Source organism: Mustela erminea, chromosome 1 (genome assembly GCF_009829155.1).
Source record: "Mustela erminea isolate mMusErm1 chromosome 1, mMusErm1.Pri, whole genome shotgun sequence".
NCBI lineage: Eukaryota > Metazoa > Chordata > Mammalia > Carnivora > Mustelidae > Mustela > Mustela erminea.
The window spans coordinates 128759365-128783750 of NC_045614.1; the positions used below are offsets into that span (position 1 = coordinate 128759365).

Consider the following 24386-nt stretch of genomic DNA (forward strand, 5'->3'; position numbering starts at 1 on the left):
ATTTTTACAAAATTTGCATGTGATGGTTTGTATGTGCAATATCTGCTCTGATATCTCCTTTTGTCCAGACCCTATAGACTATGGTCATTTTTACACTTCTAAATTGCTACATTAAATTGTGCCCATTGAAAGGAATGGAAATTAACAATCTCTTTGACTGTTATGTCATAGGTCTATTCCTAAGTCTGTGTATTCTACTGTGTTCACCACAAGTGTAGCTACTTTCTGCTACCATACAACGTTATTACAATATCTTTGACATTATTCCTTATGCTGAAACTTTTATTCCCATGATTTATTCATTCCCTAACTGGAAGTCTGTATCTCCCTCTCCCTTTCACCCATTTTGTCCATCCCCCAGCCCCAGCAATCTTCAGTTTGTTCTCTGTCCTTATGGGTTTGTTTCTGCTTTTTGTTTGTTTGTTTATTCATTTGTTTTATTTTTTAGATTCCACATTTAAGTGAAATCTTATGGCATTTGAATTTCCCTGTTTGATTTATTTCACTTAGCATAATATCCTCTAGGTCCATCCATGTTGTTGCAAATTGGAAGCTCTCATTTTTTTTTTTTTTATGGCCAAGTGTTCCATTGTGTGTGTGTATGTCTGTATGTATATACACCACATCTTCTTTATTTTCCATATGTTATCTATTGTAAATAATGCCAAAAACATAGAAGTGCGTGTATCTTTTTGAATGAGTATTTTTGGGGTTTTTTGGGATAAATACTTAGTAGTAGAATTACTGGATCATGGTGTTACTATTTTAATTTTTTGAATAATATCCATACTGTTTCCCACAGCAGCTGCACCAGTTTGCCTTCCCACCAACAGTGTATGAGCATTCCTTTTATTTGGCATCCTCACCAGTACTTGTTTCTTGCTTTTGATTTTAGCCATTCTGATAGGAGTGGGGTGGTAGCTCAGTGTAGTTTCGATTTGCATTTCCCTGATGATTAGTGATATTGAACATCTTTTCACGTGTCTGTTAGCCATCTGTGTGTCTTCTTTGGAAAAATAACTATTCATATCCCCTGTCCATTTTTTAATTGGATTATTGTTATTTTTTTTAAGATTTTATTTATTTCTTTGACAGACAGAGATCACAAGTAGGCAGAGAGGCAGGCAGAGAGAGGAAGGGAAGCAGGCTTCCCGCTGAGCAGAGAGATGGATTCAGGCTCCATCCTAGGGTCCTGGGATCATGACCTGAGCCGAAGGCAGAGGCTTTAACCCACTGAGCCACCCAGGCACCCCAGATTATTGTTATTTTTTGTATTGAGTTATAAAAGCTCTTTATATATTTCGGATACTAATTCCATATTAGATATATCATTTGCAAATATCTTATTCCATTCAGTCGGTTGCCTTTTCATCTTATTTCCTTTGCTGTGAAAAAGCGCTTTAATTTGGTGCAAGTCCTTTAGTTTATTTTTACAAGCATGATATTTTAATATATAAAACGACTAGATGGACTATAGTAATAAAGTAATAGTTCCTAAAACTACTTGTAGTGGATTATCTGTTATTGAAAAGGTTGGGAATACGAACAAGTACAGTTTAAATTTAGTATTATTTTTTCTGAATAGGAAATACTAAATACGAAATACTCTCTTCATACTCAGAGGGTTCCCACTCTAGACCCTGTCATAGTTTCATTGAAACCTCTCCAAAACCAACTCAGCTATAAAGTAACCACTTACAAGTCTGTTAAGTCTGTAACGTTGTGGGACAAGAATTTTTCTATAGGTCCATGTGAATTCATTGTTCATCATGTTTCCAAAATATAATTCTGATCTTTCGTTCCCTCATCTACTGACAAAAGAACATGGGGAACTTGGTTTAGTATCAGCACTATAATTCATGTTTATGACCAAAGAAATCCAACTTTGGACTCTGGCTTCTAAATCACTGCGATTAGGAATTGGCTACAAAAAAGTTTTACATGTAAAAGAAATATCAGGGATCTTTGCTATCTAATTTGGATTTCACATGTCTTAGCTCTGTGAATAAAAACTCATTGTAATTATTTTTGGAAAAATAGCTGAAAAAACACATTTACTTTAGTCAGTTTGTTTAAATTCCAGACTCCGTGTGTCAGTCAATCAATAATTATTTATCTTTTATGTGCTTTAAAACTGTCTTAGGCATTGGAGACTTTAGAAGAAAGATTAATTATATCCCTCAAGAAACGGAGGATATGAGCAAGAATAAAGACTAATATAAAATAAATTGTTAGAATATTGTACAATGATATTGAAAATTAACTACTAGCCTATATAAACAAGAAATTAACTCCTACAGTAATGCTTAAGCAGCAAATTTATGAGGGAAATCTTTAAGGGTGGGTGGTACTCCTTGGAGGAGGGTAGATGGAGGGAAAAAGAGAGCATGGTGAACATGAGTAAAGGGAGACAAGCAGACCTAATGATGGGGGTGCGAGAAGGGCATGGCTAGATTGGAGGCTAAGTATTGAGCAAATAAATGTGAATAGATCGAATAGGGACATATGTTGGAAATCTTGGCAGCTTGCCCACTTTATGCTTGCTAGAAAGTGAAACAGAGAAGTACTGAAGAGTTTTGAGGACAATTAGACCCAATGAGCATGGCATTTAAGAAAGATTTGTTTGGGAGTTCTGTTTGGCATAGGTTGGAGGACAAAGAATGAAACTGCAGTCAGAATGGTTAGTTAGAAGGCTTTTGATTATGAGAAGGTAGAAATGATAAAGCTAGGAAAGAAATAAGCAATCTTCTGAAATAGGAAACTTCAAGGACTTGAGGTCGGAACATGTGGAATGATGAATCATTTTAGCATGTCCTACAGAAGCATCAGTTTCTCTTTGCAGATCACGGATGCCCTCTTGGGCCCAATGGTCAGATTCTTCCCCGCTCCCCTTTTCAAAGTGGACTATCTCTAAAGGATCCCTTATTCTGGGATAGTCCAGCTCCTGTCACCAAAGAACAGTCTTTCTCGCCACTATTGTTCCTGAAACTTCCCTTGCTTTTACCAAACTGCTTATTCTGCTTCTTTTTTTACTTAATTCAGATGGGTTTTTGCTTACATGATTTGAAGGGTTCTCAATTTGGGCTTTGCTCCTGGCTTCTTAAGAATCTTGCTTTCATGGGGTGCCTGGGTGGCTCAGTTGTTAAGCATCTGCCTTCAGCTCAGGTCATGATCCCAGGGTCCTGGGATTGAGCCCCGCATTGGAAAGCCTGGTTCTCCCTCTCCCACTTCCCCTGCTTGTGTTCCCTCTCTTGCTGTGTCTCTCTCTGTCACATAAATAAAATCTTAAAAAAAAAAAAAAAAAAAGGATCTTGCTTTCAGATGCTCCTCAATCTGTGAAATAATCCTAAACATTTCTGTACCTGCATAAGAACTTTTGTCCTGCCTGTCATTAACTCTCAAATCCATAGGAAATTTGGATGCCTCACTTGCAAACCCCATGTATACATAAACTGAAAACTGAAACAATCTTCTTAGGCCATATGATATGTCCTTTCTTCTCCTTACCTAACACATGGTATATTGTTTTGTCAATATTTCCCTTTCTCACTCGTTTTTAGCAACTTACTTTTGATGTGCTTCAGTTTTCTTGGTGTATGTGTGTATGTATGTATGTGTGTGTGTTTATTCTGCTTGGAACGCATTGAGATTCTTAGATATATGGTGCTGTGGTTTTCATTAAATTTGGAAATTTTTCTATTGTTATTTTTTCCAACATTTTCTGTCCCCCCTTTTTTCCTTAGGACTCCTATTATATATATCTTAGATGTTTCATATTACCCTACAAATTATGGAGACCTTATACATTTTTATTCAGTCTTTTAAAGAATTGTTTTAAATCACTGTGCTTTAGGTTAGCTAGATTTATTTCCATGTCTACAAGTTCCTGTTTCTTTTCTTCTGAGATGTTGCAAAGTGGTTTCAAAGGCTGAGGCTGCCTTTCTGGTTCCTGTGGGGCAGACTGCCTCAGCCCCTAGTTCCTAAGGGGTGAGAGTTCTGCAGAGAGTCGTGGTGTGGCCACACTCAGAGGAGCCAGAGCAGCAGTGGGTCACTTGAAGAACTGTGGCATGGGTGGGGTCACTGTCACAGTATGGACAGCACCCACCAAGCCATGGGCATAACATTGCCACTCCAGTGGATTTGAAAGGCAGAGATCAAGCCAGAGAGGATTATTGTTGGCTATTAAGGTTTAATGGAGTTCTCCCGGTTAGACTTTGTATTTCCTTGTTATCTATTGCCCCTTTCTTCTTTCCTATTTCTCCCTTTTGCAGTGGGAGTTCCTATCACAGGCCTGTTCCACCACTTTTTCAGGAAGTAAACAACTTCTTTGATTTCCTAAGTTCACAGCTTGGAAAGGAATTGTCCTCAGGATGAATTGTATCCTAAATCTTATCCTTACCTGATTTATTTTAATTTTTATTATTATTATTTTTTAAAATTTTATTTATTTGACACAGAGAGAGATCACAAGTAGGCAGAGAGGCAGGCAGAGAGAGAGGAGGAAGCAGGCTCCCTGCAGAGTAGAGAGCCCTATACGGAGCTTGATCTCAGGACCCCGAGATCATGACCTGAGCCGAAGGCAGAGGCTTAACACACTGAGCCACCAGGTGCCCCCTACTTACCTGATTTAGATGAGACTTTGAATTTAGACTCTAGAGTTGATGCTGGAATGCATTAAGTAAGACTTTTGAGACTATTGGGTGTAATTTGCATTTGAGAAGGGCATGGATGGGGGGAGGGACAGAATGTCATGGACCAACTGTTTGTGTCTCCCTCCCAAATTTGTATGTTGACATTCTAACTCCAATATGATGGGATTAGAAGAGAGTGCCTTTGGGAAGTGGTTAGGTCTGGAGAGTTTAGCTCCCATGAATAGAATTCATGTCTTATAAGAGACCCCAGAGAGTCTCTCATTTCTTCCTAATGTTAGGACACAGCAAGAATTAGGCCACCCATGAACCAGGAAATGAACCCTTACCAGGCACTGAATCTGTCAGCACCTTGATCTTGGACTTTCCAGTCTCCAAAACTGTGAAAAATAAACATCTATTATTTAAGCCACCCAGTCTGTTTTATTATAGCAGCCTGAATAGACTAAGACCTTGGATAAATACTATTGAAAAATATTGCAAAAGAAAAGGGAGATACCAAAAGAAATTCTGCTAAATATTAGTAGATATGAATTTTGTTAAATAAGGGGTTACTTCTGGTTAAGAGTGATTGGGGTAAAAAATTTATAAATATTTAGGTTTTTTTTTTTTTAAGATTTTATTTATTTGACAGACAGAGATCACAAGTAGGCAGAGAGGCAGGTAGAGAGAGAAGAAGGGAAGCATGCTCCCTGCTGAGCAGAGAGCCCGATGCGGGGCTCGATCCCAGGATCCTGGGATCATGACCTGGGCCGAAGGCAGAGGCTTAACCCACTGAGCCACCCAGGTGCCCCTAAATATTTAGTTTAATAATACTATATGAATGGATATCGAGGAAAATGAATAGAGAAGATAATTTAAAAAGGAGAAAGTACAGAATATAGAACGGTGAAGAGTTTTTATAAGATTTTCTCTTATTTCAATTTTTAGACTTTTAGAGTTCTCCTGGTACGTCTGAAAGGAGGACACACTTCAGTCCTAACCAGTGAATGAATGCCCATGTCCAGATTTAGCAACAGAGATTAGAAACTTAAATACAACTTTTTTTTGTTTGTTTGCAGCTCAGTTATGTCAGTATGAGGAGAAGGAAAGAAATGTTGAAATGAAGAAGCAGGGAGAAAGAGAAGGGCAGGAGTCAAAAATAGAACAGTGGGCTTAGTACTACGTATGCTCCCTGGACCACAAGACTGATCCTACTGGGAGTAAGCAACCAATGGTTGGTTTCATTTGATATATATGTATGTGTGTACGTGTGTGTGCGTGTGTGTGTGTATTTTTTTTAACCCAAGCAACATAAATTGATATTCTTAGAACTCCTCAAGAAATATTTTGGCTGATTTTATTCTTAGTGTGAGGAAAGAATATACAATTGAGGAAAGAAAGAAATACATGAGCAAGTATGTAAGTAGTATGCAAATATGCTAAGGATAAAGCTGAAATGTCAAAGGAAGAACTTAGTTTCAGACATAAGAGTATTAGCTTACTGCTTTAAGATAAGGTTCAGATTTCTTATTAAAAGTTTGAAGGAGAAATGTTTTCATCTTTTCTGAGTAGTTCTGTGTCATATTTTAATAGAAAAATAATTACATTCTGAAGTGCTTGTAAAGTAAGGACCAAGATTTTATGCAATAGTGGAAAGACGTAAGTGTCTTGAATCTCAGAGAAGTTTCCCTTTTTTGGTCCTAGATAATTGCCTCATATGGACAATGTCATTGGAAACCTTGGGCACTACAGGTTAGAAGTGTAGCTTCTGAAAAAGTGAACACTAAATTGCCAATAATAAAAACCATTGATTTTCTTTTTTATTACGTTAGAAGGTTTTTTAAAAAAGATTTTATTTATTTATTTGACACAGAGAGAGAGACAATGAGAGAGGGAACATAAGCAGGGGGAATGGGAGAGGGAGAAACAGGCTTCCTGCTGAGCAGAGAGCCTGAAGTGGGGCTCAATCCCAGGACCCTGGCATCATGACCTGAGCTGAAGGCAGATGCCCCTGAAAGGTGTTTTGTCCTCTTGGTTTGACCATGGCTAGGAGAAGGTACAAAACAGTTTAGACTGATACCCAAATCAGTAATTGCTGCACTAATTAATGCAGGTGTACCAGAGAATTTAGAGTACAGATCCCAGATCACATTTCCTTAGGAAGCCTTCACAATCGATAGAGACCAAGTTTGGAAGAGAAATTACATTTAGCGTCTTGTTGTGCCTTGTTCCACTCCCCTGCATCTAAATGAATCTAGACAAAAAGATGGTACATCCCTGAGTTAGCTAGAACCCCTGTCCTTCTTACCAGTTCTCTTGCTATGTTTAAATCAGTTGAAATTAGAGCTTTAGGCTGGTGGCCTAGGTTTGAAGAAAGAGGTCTCTTCCTGAAGCTCATTTAATAGCATGGTAGAAGGTGAAGGTTCGTTTGTATCATGAACATGGGTCGAATCAGTATTTTGAGAAGTTATTAAATGAATTGCATTATTGTAATGTGCTCAACAGTACTGAATTAGATGCATTTTGATTTTTAAAAATGAAATAGAGAGGGTTATTCTTTCTATCTTTCCTTCTTGAGATGGTAGTTGCTCAGAATGTAGAGGGCCCTGTGGTCCTCTCAGAGAGTGGGACTCCAACTTCAAAGTAAGAAATGCAACCGAAAACAAACACCCTCAAGCAAAAGAACATCAAGAAAGTTCAAGGTAGGGTGTTTTCCTAATTCCTACAACTCATAAGGCAAAAAGGCTTGGAAAATGATCATAAGAACTCCTGGTTAGAAATGGCCCAATTTTCTACTCTGCTCCAGCTTCTACCTGTTGGCAGATGATACAGAGTGGCCTCGTTCAAGCTTACTTCAGCTTCACCTAATAGCATTACTTACTTGGTTTTCAGGTATCATTTTTCATTTTCAAATCACTTTTCCCACATTACCTAATTGTCATTACGCGGGGTCATTTCAACAGCACGAATGAGGAGAGGGATCGATGGCAGTCCCCTTAATGCCTTTTTTTATGACTAAGTGGCAAAGAGCGGAAGCATGGAAAGTGAGCATCTTAATGGAGAGACATGATCAGCTTGTCTTTTTTTCCCCTCAAAATATTATCTAAAAGTAATTTAAAAAATATTTTTCCTCTACCAATCTTCAAACTCACTGAGAGTATTAAAAACAAATCATTTTATTTTATCAGTTCAGCCCATTCCCTCACTTGATATTTTAAAAACTTTTTCATCATAACCTTTGCTGTCTTCCAGAAGTGAGGAACACATTTTTATTTATCAGATAATTCGATTTTAAGGAAATGGCTTTCCCCTCACCTCTTCTTACTCAGACATTCTCAGGAGCTCTGGCATTCCACAATCTAATCAGATACAAGTTATATCTTGGTCTAGAAATAAAAGTGTGAATTGTTGAGCCTCCGAGATGTAACACTACAGGCCCATAAATGTCACTTGGTAGCCTGCAGATTCGAATCTAAAAGCAATACTTTGAATACCAGAGCAGAATGTAGTTCTTTATATGTTTTTCTTTATAGCCTCGAAACTGAAGATGATAGTTGGATATAATGCGGGAACACATGACAAAGTAATTTTCTGGGTGGAAATACTTTATTTTGATTGTATTGTAATGATATTATGAAATTTCCATGGAATGGAAGATATAATTATAGTGTTGTTATACACTTTAGATCTTCTAATATTGCTTCACTGAGTCAAGTTGCAATAACCCTCAGCATTTTCTGTAAACAAAGGGAGTATTTTCAGTGAGGTTGCTTCCTACGAGAACAATTGCCATCAGATTTCAGACTGTTGGGACTTCCTGTAAAGTAGCAACAGGGGAGCAACAGGTGCTCAGAAACCTTTATGACCTGGAAATTAATTGCCTAGAGGCTCAGAGGGCTCACCTTTATAGGACCTGATCACTTCTTAGGTTTGTCCCTCCCTCTCTCCCTCCCTTCATCCTCTCTCTCTCTCTCCCCCACTTTCTCTTTTGAAAGAAAGACAGATGACAGTAAAGGATGGAGAAAAAAGGAGGAGGTAAGAATACTCTTCTAGAGGATAAGAGCTAATTGCTTTTTGGAGCCAGTGGGGCTGACAGAAATGGAGAGATCCTCCTGACAAAAGGCAGCAAGATCACTTTCCTTGGTCAGGGACTGGAATTTTGCTCCCCAGAAGATGGCGTTGGGTCATCCAGGATGTTCCTACATCCTACAAAAACAGCCATTTGCTTGAGTCTGGCCATGTTTGTGCCAGGCTTTGAGGTCTGGCAATCCCCCTCTAATATTCTAGACCAGTCATGACTTAAATAAACCATGGTTTGGGCATGAGCTGGACCTCGGGGAGCAGCAGATGGCTGATAAGCTCCCATTTGTCTGCTTCAGATCCAGGAGGCAGAACCCAGGAATTTGGCCAGTTACTCATCTTAAATCTCCAGAATCCCATATGATTATTGTGACTAATGTTGTTTCCTGCCATGTGTTCCCACTGAAAAAAATTTCAAGGCATCCTGAGATTGGGTAAAATGTCTGAATGCAGACTTAGCTATGACTTCTAATTTTAAATTCTTTAATGGAGGAGGGGGAGGCATTCATTAGTGAGGTATTCCCTGCACATCAGGCTGTGTGATCAAAATCTGGGTTCGTTTTTGACTTCAGGTATTAAAACAGTTCTGTTTTGGTCATGTTTTGTGAGAGACCAACTGAAGATCCTTTTCTTTCTTTCTTTTTTTTATCAGTTACTTATGATGCATCGTTAGGTGCTTTCATTTCCAGTACGACCAGCAATACAAACACGGTGGTGCTGGCTTGGAGAGAGAAATCAAAAAAGCATCTTAAAATGACATCCTTCAACATTGCTGAGGGCATTCATGCTTTTGATTACCACTCTCAGCTCAATTTAATTGGTATGTAAAATAAATCATGATAACTATGAGGGCCTCATAAATAGTCTGGGATGCATATTGGTATGCAGGGAGCCACTCCACCTTGTTGCTTTATTGCCAGAGAGACTGACTCGAACAGCTCACATTTTATTGCCGAAGAATGTCTGATAATGATGCATTAGGACAAGCGGCACATAGCAACTACATGGGAGTGAAAATCTGAGAAAGTGCCCCAATGCTTTTATTAATGTTTTTATTAGAATCTGTGGGGGTGGGGCACCTGGGTGGCTCAGTGGGTTAAGCCTCTGGCTTCGGCTCAGGCCATGGTCTCAGGGTCCTGGCATCGAGCCCCACATCAGGCTCTCTGCTCGGTGGGGACCCTGCTTCCCCTTCTCTCTTTGCTTGCCTCACTGCCTACTTGTAATTGCTCTCTGTCAAATAAATAAATCTTAAAAAAAAAAAAAAAGAATCTGTGGGGGTGTAAGATGGTACAGAAGAGGAAGACAGTATTGGTGCCCTGTCTGCTCTTCTGCCATCTTTCTGACACCACCAAATGCTCCACATGCCGCGGCCCCTGCTACCCGTACTGCCACCGCCACCGGGAATGCACCTGTGCCGGAAAGGCGATGGAAGACGTTTCTCCTCTTTCAGGATACAACCTCCAGTGCTTTTTGAGCATTTTCAGATTACCTGAATTTTAGCTTAAACGAGAGTTCCTTTTTTTGGATATCAAAGACTACATGTTAGCTGAAGAAATAAGCTGTAAAGTCTTCAAGGTTAACTACTTAAATTATGTGACATGTTGAAAGCTGTTAATTTGTTATATAATATCTATCTATCTATGTATTAGTTCAAGCATTGTAAAAATGAGGTATTAAAAATTAATAGGGTAGTAACAGAGAATGAACATACACGGCCTTTGGAATGGGTCAGATTAATTTAAGCCTCATTCAGTAATTGCTCATAGGAAGAGTAGCGATATCAGCTACTGAGGCTGAGTCCCTAAAATCTCTAATGGTCATGCCTGACAATCATGGTAGAAGATACCTTGAATATCAACTCACGAATATGCCACTATCCACCTTTCAAAGAGAATTAGAGACCTATTAGAGAAGGCTGGATTAGCCAACTGAGTTTGAACGACCCCAATATCAACCATTTCATTGACTCATTGATTATCTCAACCCCCCAGATATGTGACACACATTCATTTCAAAATAGGAATTGTGTGGGTTGTTCGTATTACTGACACCACTTTTTGTCTTTCTAATTCTGATTAGCAACTGCTGGCATCAACAAAAAAGTTTGCCTTTGGAACCCCTATGTTGTCTCTAAGCCAGTTGGTATCCTTTGGGGTCACTCAGCCAGTGTGATAGCTGTCCAATTCTTCGCTGCAAGAAAACAACTTTTTAGCTTCTCCAAAGATAAAGTAAGTAACATTGTACATTTAATTTATTTAGTTCTTCCTCCTCAGTTCCTACCTAAATCTATCTGTGGTCTTGAATTTCTCTGAGGGATGGTGTGGATTTTTAAAATACACTGGCTAAATACGATGGCTTCAGAAATCTATATTTGGAAAAGATATTTATGGTAACTTAAGCATAGTCCTGGACAACTGAACAAAGTATTTCATTAAAAAACTTTAAACTGTATACTCATGGGTTTAATCCTTATAACTGTATTCTTAAAAGCTTACATAGAGTTTCCAGAGTTCTCACCTATTCAATAGAAAAAACAAATGGAGATGAGGAAGTGTTGCTTGGTAATGGTAAGACATGGAAGAGGCACAGCTAATTAGCTATGGTTGCTTTGATATTGAGGAAACTCAGTAGTTTAGAAATCAAAGTTAATCCGAAGACTATCAGGTATATTAAGAACATTTCAGTTATGTATATCAGCCCATTTCTCTTTGGAGATATTTATGGGATATCTTAAATATGGTGGGGAAAAAACACGATGCCAGAACCAGGTAGTCTTAATCTCTCATAATCTTGTCACTTGTTTCTCTGTAAAACTTTCATTTTCCATAATGCTTGATTTTATAGATCCAGGTAACATACACTAGATTTCAAGATGTTCGGTTGTAAGAGAAGAAGGACAGCCTCTAAGATTTACAGTGAATCTGACTTTTTATTTTATTCTAAAGCAATGTGTATATATATAAAAATTACATAGGAACTCCTCTTTGACTCCTAAGCTCCCCCCCACCCACAAATCCTGCCAAACTTGCTTATTTTACTCTATCACCTGTTGTGTAAATCTTCTCTTAATTCTGGTTGATTCCATCATCAAAATATGTTTATCAGCCTCACCTCTCAGCTGCCACTGTTCTAATTCAAAACTTCATCTTCTTTTGCCCAAAATTTTGCAAAGTTTTTCTAACTGTCTCCCTGCTTTCAGACTGGTCTGACTCTAATCTACCCCTTATCCTGCTAGTGAAGTGGTTTGTAAAAAACAAAAAACAAAAAACAAAACCCAAAAAACCAAAACCAACTGTTTCACCATTCCATCCAATTCTCGGTCTAAATCAACTCTAGAATTCTTAAACTTTTGTACAAAGCCCTCCCTCAGTCTGTTAGCCCTACTTTATTTCCTGCTTTTCTCTTTTATTCATTTAATGCTCCAGCCATATCGTACCTTTGGCTCTCCTCGCCATGCTGCCTCCCGGCTCAGCAGCAAGCTCTTCTGTCTTTGGTTCCCTCTCCTTGATGATCAATTGGCAAATGCCTGTTTATCCTCAAAGTTTCAGACTTTTTGGAGTCTTTCACACAGACCTAGCTGTTTTTTCCTCTGCACTCCAACTGCCCTTGTATGTCTCTCATTAGAGCATGTATCCTGTTGTATCAAAGTTGTTGGTTTGCTTCCTTAACCAGGGGTGATATCTTTTCAGTTTAAATACTCGGTATCCATCGCAGTGCCTGGCACCTTGTCCTGTTTGCTCAATCGTTATTTGTTGACAGTTTGAAGTGAAGACATATTACTATGAATCTAAAGTACCAAAACATTCAGACTGAAAACTTTTTTTAATGTCTTGGTCACATTTAGTTTGTTTTATTTTTTGAGATCTTTGAGCACTTTGTTATAACTGCCAGTACCTAACATAATGGGTTTTGTATACTCAAAGGTTATATATGGGCACCTGGGTGGCTCAGTGGGTTAAGCTGCTGCCTTCAGCTCAGGTCATGGTTTCGGGGTCCTGGGATCGAGTCCCGCATCAGGCTCTCTGCTCAGCGGGGAGCCTGCTTCCTCCTCTCTCTTTCTCTGCCTGCCTCTCTGCCTACTTGTGATCTCTCTCTGTCAAATAAATAAATAAATAAAATCTTAAAAAAAAAAAGAGGTTATTTATGTATCTCTCACTAGATTTTGAGTCCTTAAAAGCAAAAATTATTGGTTGAATTCATTTTTGTGTGTGTGTGTCCTGGGACATAGCTCATATTAATGTATACTAAACACATGTTGAATATAATATATCAAATAGTGTAATTCAACTAATTGTTGGGATTCATGAGGTTAAGGATTGTGTCTTTTTTGGATTGTGCCAAACACATTCTCAATAAATCTTAAGTGATTGAATCTTTCTAAGATATAAATATGAAAAAAAAAAAACCAAAAAAACAAAACCAGGTATTTTATCATTATAGAATTCCATGAAAGTGTTCACTGAAAAAAATTCTTAAAGTAGGTTAGCAAATGTTTTACTCATTTTACTGAAGACTATAGCTTGGGAGACATTGTATCAGCTTGTTCTAAAGAACTGCTCCAAAGTTTGTCAGTTTACAGGGGATTATATGTTGAGAACTACTCAACACTAGTTTTCCAAGGTATAATTGTGTCAGAAGATATAATTTGTTTGGTGTAAAAATTAAGGTTTGCTGATCCCCACATTCACTTGTGAAAGACCCCTTAGGTCATCTTAATATCTTATGTTTCTATCATATATGATTTTTCAAAAATACTGCCTGTATGCTTCTGCTTACCTGGTTTTCTGATTCTTCTTGTTTTATATTTCTCCTTGAGATCTTTTGAGTTGGTCACAGCAGGCTGACATCAGTTAACCACTGCAGTTTTAGTGCATAAAAGTTTGTTGTTGTTGTTGTTTTTTAATCACTTTAAAAGCAAGTGAAAAAAAAAAGTCATTAGAGTCAGAATGGATTGTGTATAGGTATCCTCAAATGTTAAGACGACCTAGGCTCTTCCAAAGCTGTTTTATCATTCTGTTTTTCCTTTGACATGTAAACGATTGCATTATAATAAAGCTTGTCATGCTGTCTTTTACATTAGTCTAAATCCATTTCACTTTGATAAAGGCACAGTAATCATCATCTTTATGCCTTTACAACAAACAACAGGGCTTTCTGCAATCAGGTTAAGCCTTTGCTTTATTGCTGTACAATTCTTTTGGATGTTTTATGGAATTAGGGTTAAGTTAAGGAACAGAGAAAATGAAAGAGCACATCTTTTTTTCAAAGAGCCTTTGAATGAATCATACTTTGGTCAATAAATTGCTGTATTAGAGAATTTCAGACCAAAGCAATCTAGAGCTAAATAATTTTTTCCAAAAATGATCTGAGACTCAAGTTGTTTTTTTGGAAGACTGGTCTGTTACTATTTTGCAGTGATGATTAAATAAATTTTTCCTATAGAAGTTGGCATCATACTAAATGGTAGTCCAATTGTACTTTGTTTTGCACTTTTAGACTTTCACTGATGACAAGGCCCTGCTGGGAGACAGTAACTTGGGGATTTGGAGGAGAAATTACCATGGGGAGTGGAAGGGTTTTCTTTTTTTCTTTTTCTTTCTTTCCTTTCTTTCTTTCTTTTTTTTTTTTTTTTTTTTTTAAGGTTTTATTTATTTGACAGATCACAAGTAGGCAGAGAGGCAGGCAGAGAGACAGAGGGGGAAGCAGGCTCCCTGATGAGCAGAGAGCCTGATGCAGGGCTCCATCCCAGGCACCTGGGAGCATGAGCTGAGCCATCCAGGGGCCCCTGGACTGGAAGGTTTTTCAAAGCCTAGGGGAGATCTCTCTGGGAGCTGACATTGTAACCAGTGGGCTTGATTAAGCTCTTCTATTGCTCCTAACTCTTCTTTTCTGGGCTGTTCACCCTGATTTGGCCACCAGAATCAGATTGCTTTGTAACAGTCCTTCTTTGGTGGTTCTGATTTTTCCCAGAGCCCAATTTCTACATTGTGGCCTCAAAGTTGGTAAGGAAAATACAAAGTGAGCCTTTTGTGTGATGGCTTACCTGTTTGTCTTCCCTTTCTTTCTACATACTCTTCCTCCTCAGCTTCCCTCTGTTCATCTGGAAACAAAGCCGTTTTCATTTTGTTTAAAATATACAAGTAAATGATTAATGCTGTTACATAAAAATTGCAAATGGGGACGCATGTAGTGCATAAAAGTGAATATTCTTTTTGTTCACTTCCCCTTCAAATCAGTTCCTCTCCCAAGAAATAGTCATTATTAACACTTGTGCATATCTTCTCATAATTTATATTTTAATATACCGTTGACCCTTGAACAACATGGGGGTTGGGGCGCACAGTTGAAAAGTCATGTACAACTTTTCACTCCTTAAGAACTTAACTACCAATAGCCCACTGTTGATTAGAAGCCTTACTAATAAAATAAATAGTTGATTAACAACTATTTTATATTTTATATATTTTATGTGTGAGTCTAAAAAAAGGTCAGATGGACAAAAGACAATGCTAAGAGAATCATAAGGAAGGAAAAACACATATATAATACTGTGTTTATAAAAAAAATTCACATATGAGTGGACCAGCGCAGTTCAAGCCCATGTTGTTCAAGGGTCAACTGTATTATATATTATATACAAATAATATTATATACATATATTATATTATTATATTTTTACATATAATAAGTTATAACACAATACAATATATTACTATATATACCATCCTATGTATGTGTACAAATACAAGGTAGTATTTATTATTAGTTTTTGGGTAAATGGTATCAAATAAGACATATTTTTCTGCAACTTGATTTTCCCTTAATAATAGCTCCTAGAGATGTTTCTGTGTGACTTTACATAGGCCTATGGTCCATCCACGTTGATTTGAATGGTAAGGTTTTAAACTTTCTGGCTAAGTAATATTCCATTGTATATATACACCACATCTTTCTCCATTCATCTGCTGATGGACATCTCGGTTCATCCCGGAGTTTGGCTGCTGTGAACATTGCTTCTATAAACACTGGAATGCAGGTGCCACTACCGATCACTACATTTATATCTTTGGGGTAAATACCCAGGAGGGCAATTGCCGGGGAATATTCTTCTTAAAGAAGCTGTTAAGATGCTGCTGATTTAGATCTAGAAACATTGTACCCATTGGTATACTCACCAAAGGTGTGTAAAGGTGCCTGTTTCTCCCACAGTCTTGTCAATAATGGATACTATTAATGTGTTTCCCTATTTTGTGTACACGTGAATCTGATGGATAAAAAATTAGGATGAGTTTCTTTTTTCAAATCCATTTATATTCATTTATTTATTGTTTTTTGGTGCATTAGCTGATAATGAGCTAATCATGCCCTCTCTTATGAACTCTGTCTTTTTCTTATTGATTTGTAGTAGTTTGAAAAATATTTTGATTATCCTTTATTATAGATGATGCAAATATTTTACTTATTTCAAGCATATGTCTTTTAATTTTGTGTTCTTTTTCTCATTCACAAGTTTTTTTTTTTTTTTTAGAGATTTTATCTATTTATTTGTCAGAGAGAGAGAGAGAACACAAGCAGAAGGAGCATCAGGCAGAGGGAAGCAGGCAGAAGGAGAAAAAGGCTCCCTGCTGAGCAAGTAGCCTGATGTGGGGCTCAATCCCAGGACTCTGAGATCATGACCTAAGCCAAAGGCAGATGCTTCATCCACTGAGACACCCAGGCATCCCCTCATTCAAAAGTCGCTTTGTTTGTTTGTTTGTTGTTTTAAACAAATTTAAACTTTTTTTTTTTTAAGATTTTATTTATTTATTTGACAGAGAGAGATCACAAGCAGGCAGAGAAGCAGGCAGAGAGAGAGGAGGAAGCAGGCTCCCCGCCGAGCAGAGAGCCCGATGCGGGCCTCGATCCCAGGACCCTGAGATCATGACCCGAGCCGAAGGCAGCGGCTCAACCCACCGAGCCACCCAGGCGCCCAAATTTTTTATGAAGTTGAGTCTAAGAAATGATTTTCTTTGTGGCTCTGGATTTTTTATCTTGCTTAAGAATGTCTTCTACAGTGGCGCCTGGGTGGCTCAGTGGGTTAAGCCTCTGCCTTTGGCTCAGGTCATGATTCCAGGGTCCTGGGATTGAGCCCCGCATCGGGCTCTCTGCTTGGTGGGGAGTCTGCTCCCCCGACCCCCGCCTGCCTCTCCACCTTCTTGTGATTTTTGTCTGTCAAATAAATAAATAAAATCTTGAAAAAAAAATGTCTTCTACACTTCATTTTTATAAAAATATTCTTTATTTCTGCTAATAGTTTTTCTGTAGTTGAATAAATATAGTTTGCATTTACCTTTGCGGTTTATTTTGTGTGAAGTTTTTTTTTTTTTTTCTACAAATGGATAGCCAAGACTATTTTTTGAATAATTTGTCTCTCCCTGGTTTGAAATGCCGTTTGTTATCATTTGAGTTGCCATATATATATGAATTTGTTTCTGGGTGTTTTATTCTTTCCATTAGTCTATTTGTCTTTTCCTACATAACATATCATTTAACTAGCATAACTTTATTGTATACATATGTGTGTGTGTGTATTTTTTTAAAGATTTTATTTATTTATTTGAGAGAGAGAGTGTGTGAACACAAGCAGGGGGAGAGGCAGAGGAAGAGGGAGAAGCAGGCTCCCTGCTGAGCAGAGAGCCGGATGCGGGACTCCATCCCAGGACCCTAGGATCATGACCTGAGCTGAAGGCAGAGGCTTAACGGACTGAGAGCCACCCAGGCCCCTATATTTTGATGGTGGGGCATTTTCTACTTCTTGTTTTCCTTTTTCAATTTTAACTATCTTCTGCATTTTATCCTTTATAAACCAAGTATATTTTAGGATCAATATTCATGTTTCATGAAAGTATTTGGGTTGAAATTTCACTGAATATGATATCTGACATCTTTAAAATACTGAGAAACCACACCCTGTTTTTATCCATTTATTCATTCTTTTAACTGTCTTTCAGAAAAAAATCATGTACAAAAATGTCTTTCCCATTCCTTGTTCAGGTTTTTCCTACTTTTTAAAGGAGACACATTAACAAATTCTTTTTTTTTTTTTAGGTTTTTTTTTTTTTTTTTTTTTTAATTTATTTTTCTGACAGACCGAGACCACAAGTAGGCAGAGGCAGAGGAAGGGAATTAGGCTCCCTGCCCAGCAGACAGCTTGACCTGGGGCTTGATCCTAGGACCCTGGGATCATGACCTGAGCTGAAAGCAGAGGCTTTAACCCACTGAGCCACCCAGGTGCCTTCATTAACATATTCTTGCATATTCTTGATTTTAATGTGAATGTTTCTAATCAGGGTGTGCCCACTTTCTATATAACCCATTCATTGAGTTTTTAATTTTAATATAGATTTTTTTTTTTCCAAAACATTTTTTTAACTGCCTGGTAATTTTGAATAGTTTTTTGGTACTTGCTCATTTTCAGATTTTTGATTTTTAGCTCTTTAATTTCAATTTCATTATTATATGTCCTTATCCAAGAATTTCAGTATCTGGAGTCCTTAGAGATCTAAAATCTGGTATTTGCTACTCTGGTGGTTCTCCCTCAGGGTGACTTGTTTCATTTTTATGTTTGGCAACCTTTTATTGTCACCTCATTTTTTTTTTTAATTTTTTATTATTTATAAGCATATATTTTTATCCCCAGGGGTACAGGTCTGTGAATCACCAGGTTTCCACACTTCACAGCACTCACCAAAGCACATACCCTCCCCAATGTGTCACCTCATTTTTTGCTGTTGCTAAACTATTGGCATTCTGAGGACCTAAACTGAAGATTCTTTCCTGCGGAGATTTCTGTTTGTTCCTGAAGGTGGAAACAAGGATAGTTACCATCCTGAGGTGACTATTCTCCTTGTCTGTTGTCCAGTTTCGTCTAACAGCCTAGCCTCGGTGCCTCCACCTTGCTGATGATCCAAGGCTTAGGCTCCTGGTTGCAGTCTCTTCATTTAGGCCTACTGTTCCCTGTTTCCATTTTAAGTTTGTTTCTTTTCTCACTTTTTTTCTTTTGGACCTGTGAAGATGGTCCACACTCCCTGAAGACCTAGCAAGGCAGTAAAAATTATGTTTATTCAGAGTTGTGTTTCTTTGAAGCAGAAAAACCCCCGATGAAAACCTAGTCTGCAATGATATTTAAACCCGAATTCTCTTGTTCTAGCTGGTTTTCACTAATTTCCTTCAAAGCTGTTGTTAGTATAAATCTTAAGTGGGAAGAAAGAAAGAAAGAAAAGAGAGAGTGAAAGAAAAGAAAAGAAGGATTTAAAACTTAAAGTGTTTAAGTTTACTTTGTAAGATAAAATAGGAATGATGATCTTTGAAAAGCAACATTAGACAACTTTTCCTTTGAAGACAACGAAAAATTCTGTTAACTATTTTAGTGTTAGGTGACTAATGATAATGGCAAAAAAAATCCAGGTAAGTGAAATTGTTTTGATTTCCCAAGTAAATTTTGTTTTGGAAAAGGACAGCACCTGAAATAATATGTTGCTATTAGTTAAGTCTATTAAACTTGAGTTCATTAAACTTAAATTTGTTATACTTGAACTGGGGCATTAGTGAGATTTTTACAGAAAAATTCATAGTGCTAGAAAACGTTTTGAATTTTTCAAGTACAGTGATGGAATACACAGATACTTAAAAGAAATCTGAGTCTTAGAGCTATGTATCCTCTCTCACTCTTGTCGAAAAGAATGTAAAAAACAACAAGAACAGCAACAAAACAACAACAGTGAAAGAAGATCATGGTTATGGTAACAATTTAAAGATGGTTAGCATAAGAGAAGAGTTTAGTTTCCAGCCAATATTTTAGGTTTGACTTCAGTTCTGGGGGGAAAAAAAAAGGTGAAAATTTTTCTTAAAGGAAGCTCTGTTCTATGACTTCAGGATAAAAAACATTATCTGAATTATATAGTAGAATACTTTTGCTTGCATATATCATGTCAAACAAAATTGCCTTTAAGTTTTCACCGATAATGCTTTTGTGGATTATCCAAAGGCTTCAATTCTGAAGAAATAGGCTTATTAGTACATAAAGGAGTATTCAGGAGACCCAGTTCCATCAGTTCCTGTGATCCTATCATCTGCAAGTGGATTTTGTGGATTTCCCCAGAGAGCTGAGCGGCACTGCTGTCCTCAAGATCCCATACTGACATATACTCTCTCTCTTTTTCTTATTTCATTTTATATCTCTCCCCTCTAGGATGGCAGGAGTTAGTAGTAAGTGTTTGATGAAACCAAACAAGTCTCATTTTGATCAAGTCACCTGAGTCTGTTTTCTACCTTTCCCTTGTTTTTATATCATTATTAGGACACTATGAATCTTTTTTTCCCTCCTACTCTAAATTAAACTTGGATGTGTTGCCAATATGTAAATAATGCTCATTTGGTTTTACAAAGGTCACTGAAAACAGATTCCCTATCTATTCATGCATCCGCCCATGTACCTACCCATCCATGAAGTTACCTATTTACAAATACAGTAGTTACAGTACAAAGTAACAGTTATATTTATGTCCTTTTCTATTGTTTAGTTTCATTATGTCTAGGTGAAATGATTCTGTCTCTTGTAAGGAGCAGGAAAAAATTCTTTTTAAAGATTTTATTTATTTATTTGAGAGAGAAAGTGAGAATACAAGTGGAAGGGAGGAGCAGGCTCCCTACTGAGCAAGAAGCCTGATGTGGGGCTTCATCCCAGGACCCTGGGATCATGACCCGAGCCCAACAGGCACTTAACCGACTGAGCCACCCAGGCACCCCATGGGAGCAGAAAATAGTTCTTCAGCAAAATTAGACTGAAAACATGGTGGGATCCTACATTTCTCTAGTCTGATCTTCACAGTGCCCCTTTCTAAATTTGTTTGAATTGTTGTTTTGGAAGCTATAGATAATGGGTTGAGCAACTTTAGTACATTCTAGACAGAATTGACAGAATTTCAGAGCTGGCAGGGGCCCCTTTAGGAGAAAGGCGAGGCAATGGACAGGTAAAATCACACACCTAAGCTGACAGATCTGAGTAATATTAAAATCCAGGTGTCAGGTCTCAGTCCACTGATTTTTAGTTCTAAGGTATATGAATAATTGTGTTATTAAATAGCTAACAGTTGAAACAAGGTAAAGGTTTTGCCAAAAAGTAATATGCCATTTTAATTATGTGAAGAGCTAAATGTTGTCGATACTAAATCATAAGTTTATGTACTTATTTCTCTTAATATAAAAATGGTGAGGAAATAGAAAGCCCGCCATTTCAAGAACTGGACTTAGGAAGGCTGAGCTTGGACAGACACCACAAGTTCTGAGGTATCATGATGAAAACAGAGTGTACAATTTAGATCAAAATTTGTGGAAAATATAAATTAAAAAGTGTCAATTTTCAGTTGTGATTTTTAAGCTTAGGTGTTTGTTAGTTTATGTATTCTTCCTACTATGAATAAAGAAAACCTCACTAGAAATCTGGAATGAAAATTATTATTAAATATATTTCTTTCTGAACTGTGGCCTAATTCTATCCCAGAAGTCAACCTGAGTATCAAAGAGAAGAACCCATGCTTCTCAAATACTAACTAGATATTTAAGTTACATTTTGTCAAAGGACTTGATTAATAAAACCAAATTAATGTGAGACATTTTTCATGATTAAAAGGATAAAGACTGATTAGGAAAGAAGGGGATTACAGTTATCTGCTTTAAATCAAGCCACATGATATTACTGATTAGGCTGACAGAAAGACTTCTTGTTCAAGGATATTAGCATTGACCTTAAAACCGTGTGGAGAAGTCAAGGTACAATGCAAAAGAAATGCTTGGGAAATTAAAAACAAAAAACAAAAAAACTAATCCCTGAGCCCCATCCTTAAAGATTCTGATTTAATAGGCTTGGCAAAAGGGCCCAAACAGGTGATTTTTAAGGCACTGCAGGTGTTTCTAATGTCAAGGTTAAGAACCACTAATACAGATGTGGTAGTGTGGAAAAAAACTGAAAAACTTGTGGGAGGTCACATACCGTGAGGTGATTGCTAGATGACAGCCAGAACACTGTTTTGTGCATTGATGTTAATATATCAATGTTGATGCTTTCATCCTCAGCAGAGAGAAAAATCAGAGTTAAAGATGGAAGGGAACTTAATGGGATCAGGGATCAGTAATTAAGAGAGTTAGGGTTCTTTGAAGGAAGAAGGGAAAGCAGAACAAAAAACAATTTTAAGAAAAAATAATGAACATGCACATTTTGATAAAAAACATATTTCTAATTTTAATTGCTAATGACAAGAACTAACCTATCATAGACCAGAGGTTGTTACTCATATATTTTTAATTTTTCATTTAATTTATGTGACTATATGTCAATAAAATATTAAAGGCAATATAAATTATTTGAACAACATGGTGGAAAATGATTCTGTGGAAATTATAGTCCATTAATACCATTGAGTTATTATTAATCTATATTCAACCATTCCCCAGATTATTATTCTGATGTGAAGTTAGTTTCTACTTTTTAGAAGGGAGTCCATACTAAAGAAGACAAGATTCTGAACAATGAGAGTATGACTATTATAAGAATATGAGTGTTTGAAAATGATATAGATGAGTCTAATCTTGTGGCTTTCACATTCAAAATAACAGTTTATCAATTCTATTTTTATTTAGGACACACACTTGGAAAAATATTTGCAGGTCTTAGTTCTTGTAGAATTTATATTTTTGAGGAAAAACATATTCTGGAGAGGTGCCAGAATGTTTTTAATAAAAACAATTTAGTAATGTTTAAGAACCAGAATGAGCTCCTTAATGAAAAATTCTTGCCAAAAACCAAAAACCAAACAAAACAATTTACTTCATGAATATATATTCTTAGGATTAGAATGATTGGTAATGCTGTTTACCTGGCAGGGGTTGACTAGGTCATTTTAAGTTTGTTATGATTGTTGGTCAATGGAGAAGTTACCCTATCCATCAAGCATAATTATTTATATAAGATGTTGAAGAAGTTTTATAAAACATCTTTGAGGATTATGAGATCTATAATTGGGTGAATAGCCATGCAGAAGTGAGGCAAAATTTTATGGGGTTTTGTATTCTTGGACTTCATCTGAGCTAATGATCTTCATCAACGAGCCGGATAAAGACTTAGTTATTAGGTGAGGCACAATGTTCAACAATTTTAAAAAATACCTATTGACACCTACTATGCCTCGTGGGATATGTGGGCAAATCAGGAAGGGATTGTCAATATAATTGAACTAGGATTCAAGATTATGTTGTCATACTTTGAAAAAGTAAGAAAAATCCTAGTCTTGGTTTAATAGATCAGATTTCTGAAGGTAGGATGGTAGACATCTGGCTTGATTATTTGTTCATGGGATTAATATTTAGAGTTTTGCACAGTCAGAACTTCAAGGTAAGAAACATTCATGATGGAATGAGTTAATGTAAAGATAAATGGTTTAAAGAAGTCACGGAACCTCTAACAGTGGTTAGAACATCCCTGAAATATTGGCTCCATTCTGAGCACCATGCTTAACATACGTCCTTGAGGACCTTAAGTGTGCATCTTATATTTTGATGAGTGGAGAGATACTGCCTTAAATTGATAATGCAGTAATTTGTGTGTAAGGAGTATATTATCTGAAAGTATCACACCCAATAGGACCAGAAGAAAAAGTTTAGATTGGGGGAATGAAAAGGGAGGGAAAAAATGTAATTAACCTCTTTACTTTCAAATATAAGAGTCCTTTGATCACTATATGATATGTACACACACACACACACAAACACACACACACACACACACACACACTGCTATTCCTTGGTGTTAACAGAGAAATTTGTAACTCAGGAAGGTTAAAGGAAGCTATCTCCAAATAAATAAAAAATAAAAAAAAATAATTAAAAAAGACGGTCCCTGAGGAGTAGGACCTGGGGTTGAAAGGGGTGGATTGAGAATAAAGCCCTCCAGGACTATTGGATTTTGGATCACAGATAAAGGCAGCCATGGTGTTTATAGTAAACAGCGTTTGAATGGTGGTCCTCTCCAGGAAAGAAAGTGCAAACAGAGGGAGAGAACCAGGAGCCTGCCTTGGTGGAGTGAGTTCTGATAGTAAGATGGTTAAAAGGAACTGGGATCAGTTACCCCAGTCAAGACGTGGAAGAGACCTACATAGATTTAGGAAAAGACGTAGAATCAAGAGGTAGAAAAGGACATCTTTGGCTGAACATACTTAAAAATACTGTAGGGATTTCTATCCTGTGGATTCCCAAGATCTGTTCATATGTATGAGGGCTATTCATGTCTATGTACCCAAAGAAATTATATGGAAAATTGTGTACATATATGGGTACATGCATTTAGGAGGCAGAGATAGACCATCATTTTGAATGTTTTATTTTCCCAAAGATTATATGATTTAAAATACATTAAGAACTGCAGGGTTGCCTGCCTTCTGGAGTTATAAACACTCACTTAAACAGAGACCATTTTTTATAGATTGTTGAGGAATAATTCTTACATTGGATAAGATAGACTGACTAATTTGAAAGAACCTCTTCGGCTCTGATATTTACACAGTGAAAACATAATAAAATGCATTTAATAATAAAACAATTACTACTATTACATGCTGGTCATCATGCTAAATTCTTTTTTTT

The 24386-nt window shown here is 37.1% G+C and overlaps 1 protein-coding gene across 2 annotated transcripts in view; it reads left to right on the forward strand.

Annotated features, from left to right (window-relative positions):
• WDR49 (WD repeat domain 49) overlaps positions 1–24386 on the forward strand; it is a 132585-nt gene that overhangs the window by 28049 nt on the left and 80150 nt on the right. For both annotated transcript variants that reach the window (XM_032341768.1, XM_032341772.1), the window contains 2 exons: positions 9364–9531; positions 10791–10939. In XM_032341768.1, the coding sequence (XP_032197659.1) occupies positions 9364–9531; positions 10791–10939 (317 nt within the window). The remainder of the gene's footprint in view (positions 1–9363; positions 9532–10790; positions 10940–24386) is intronic.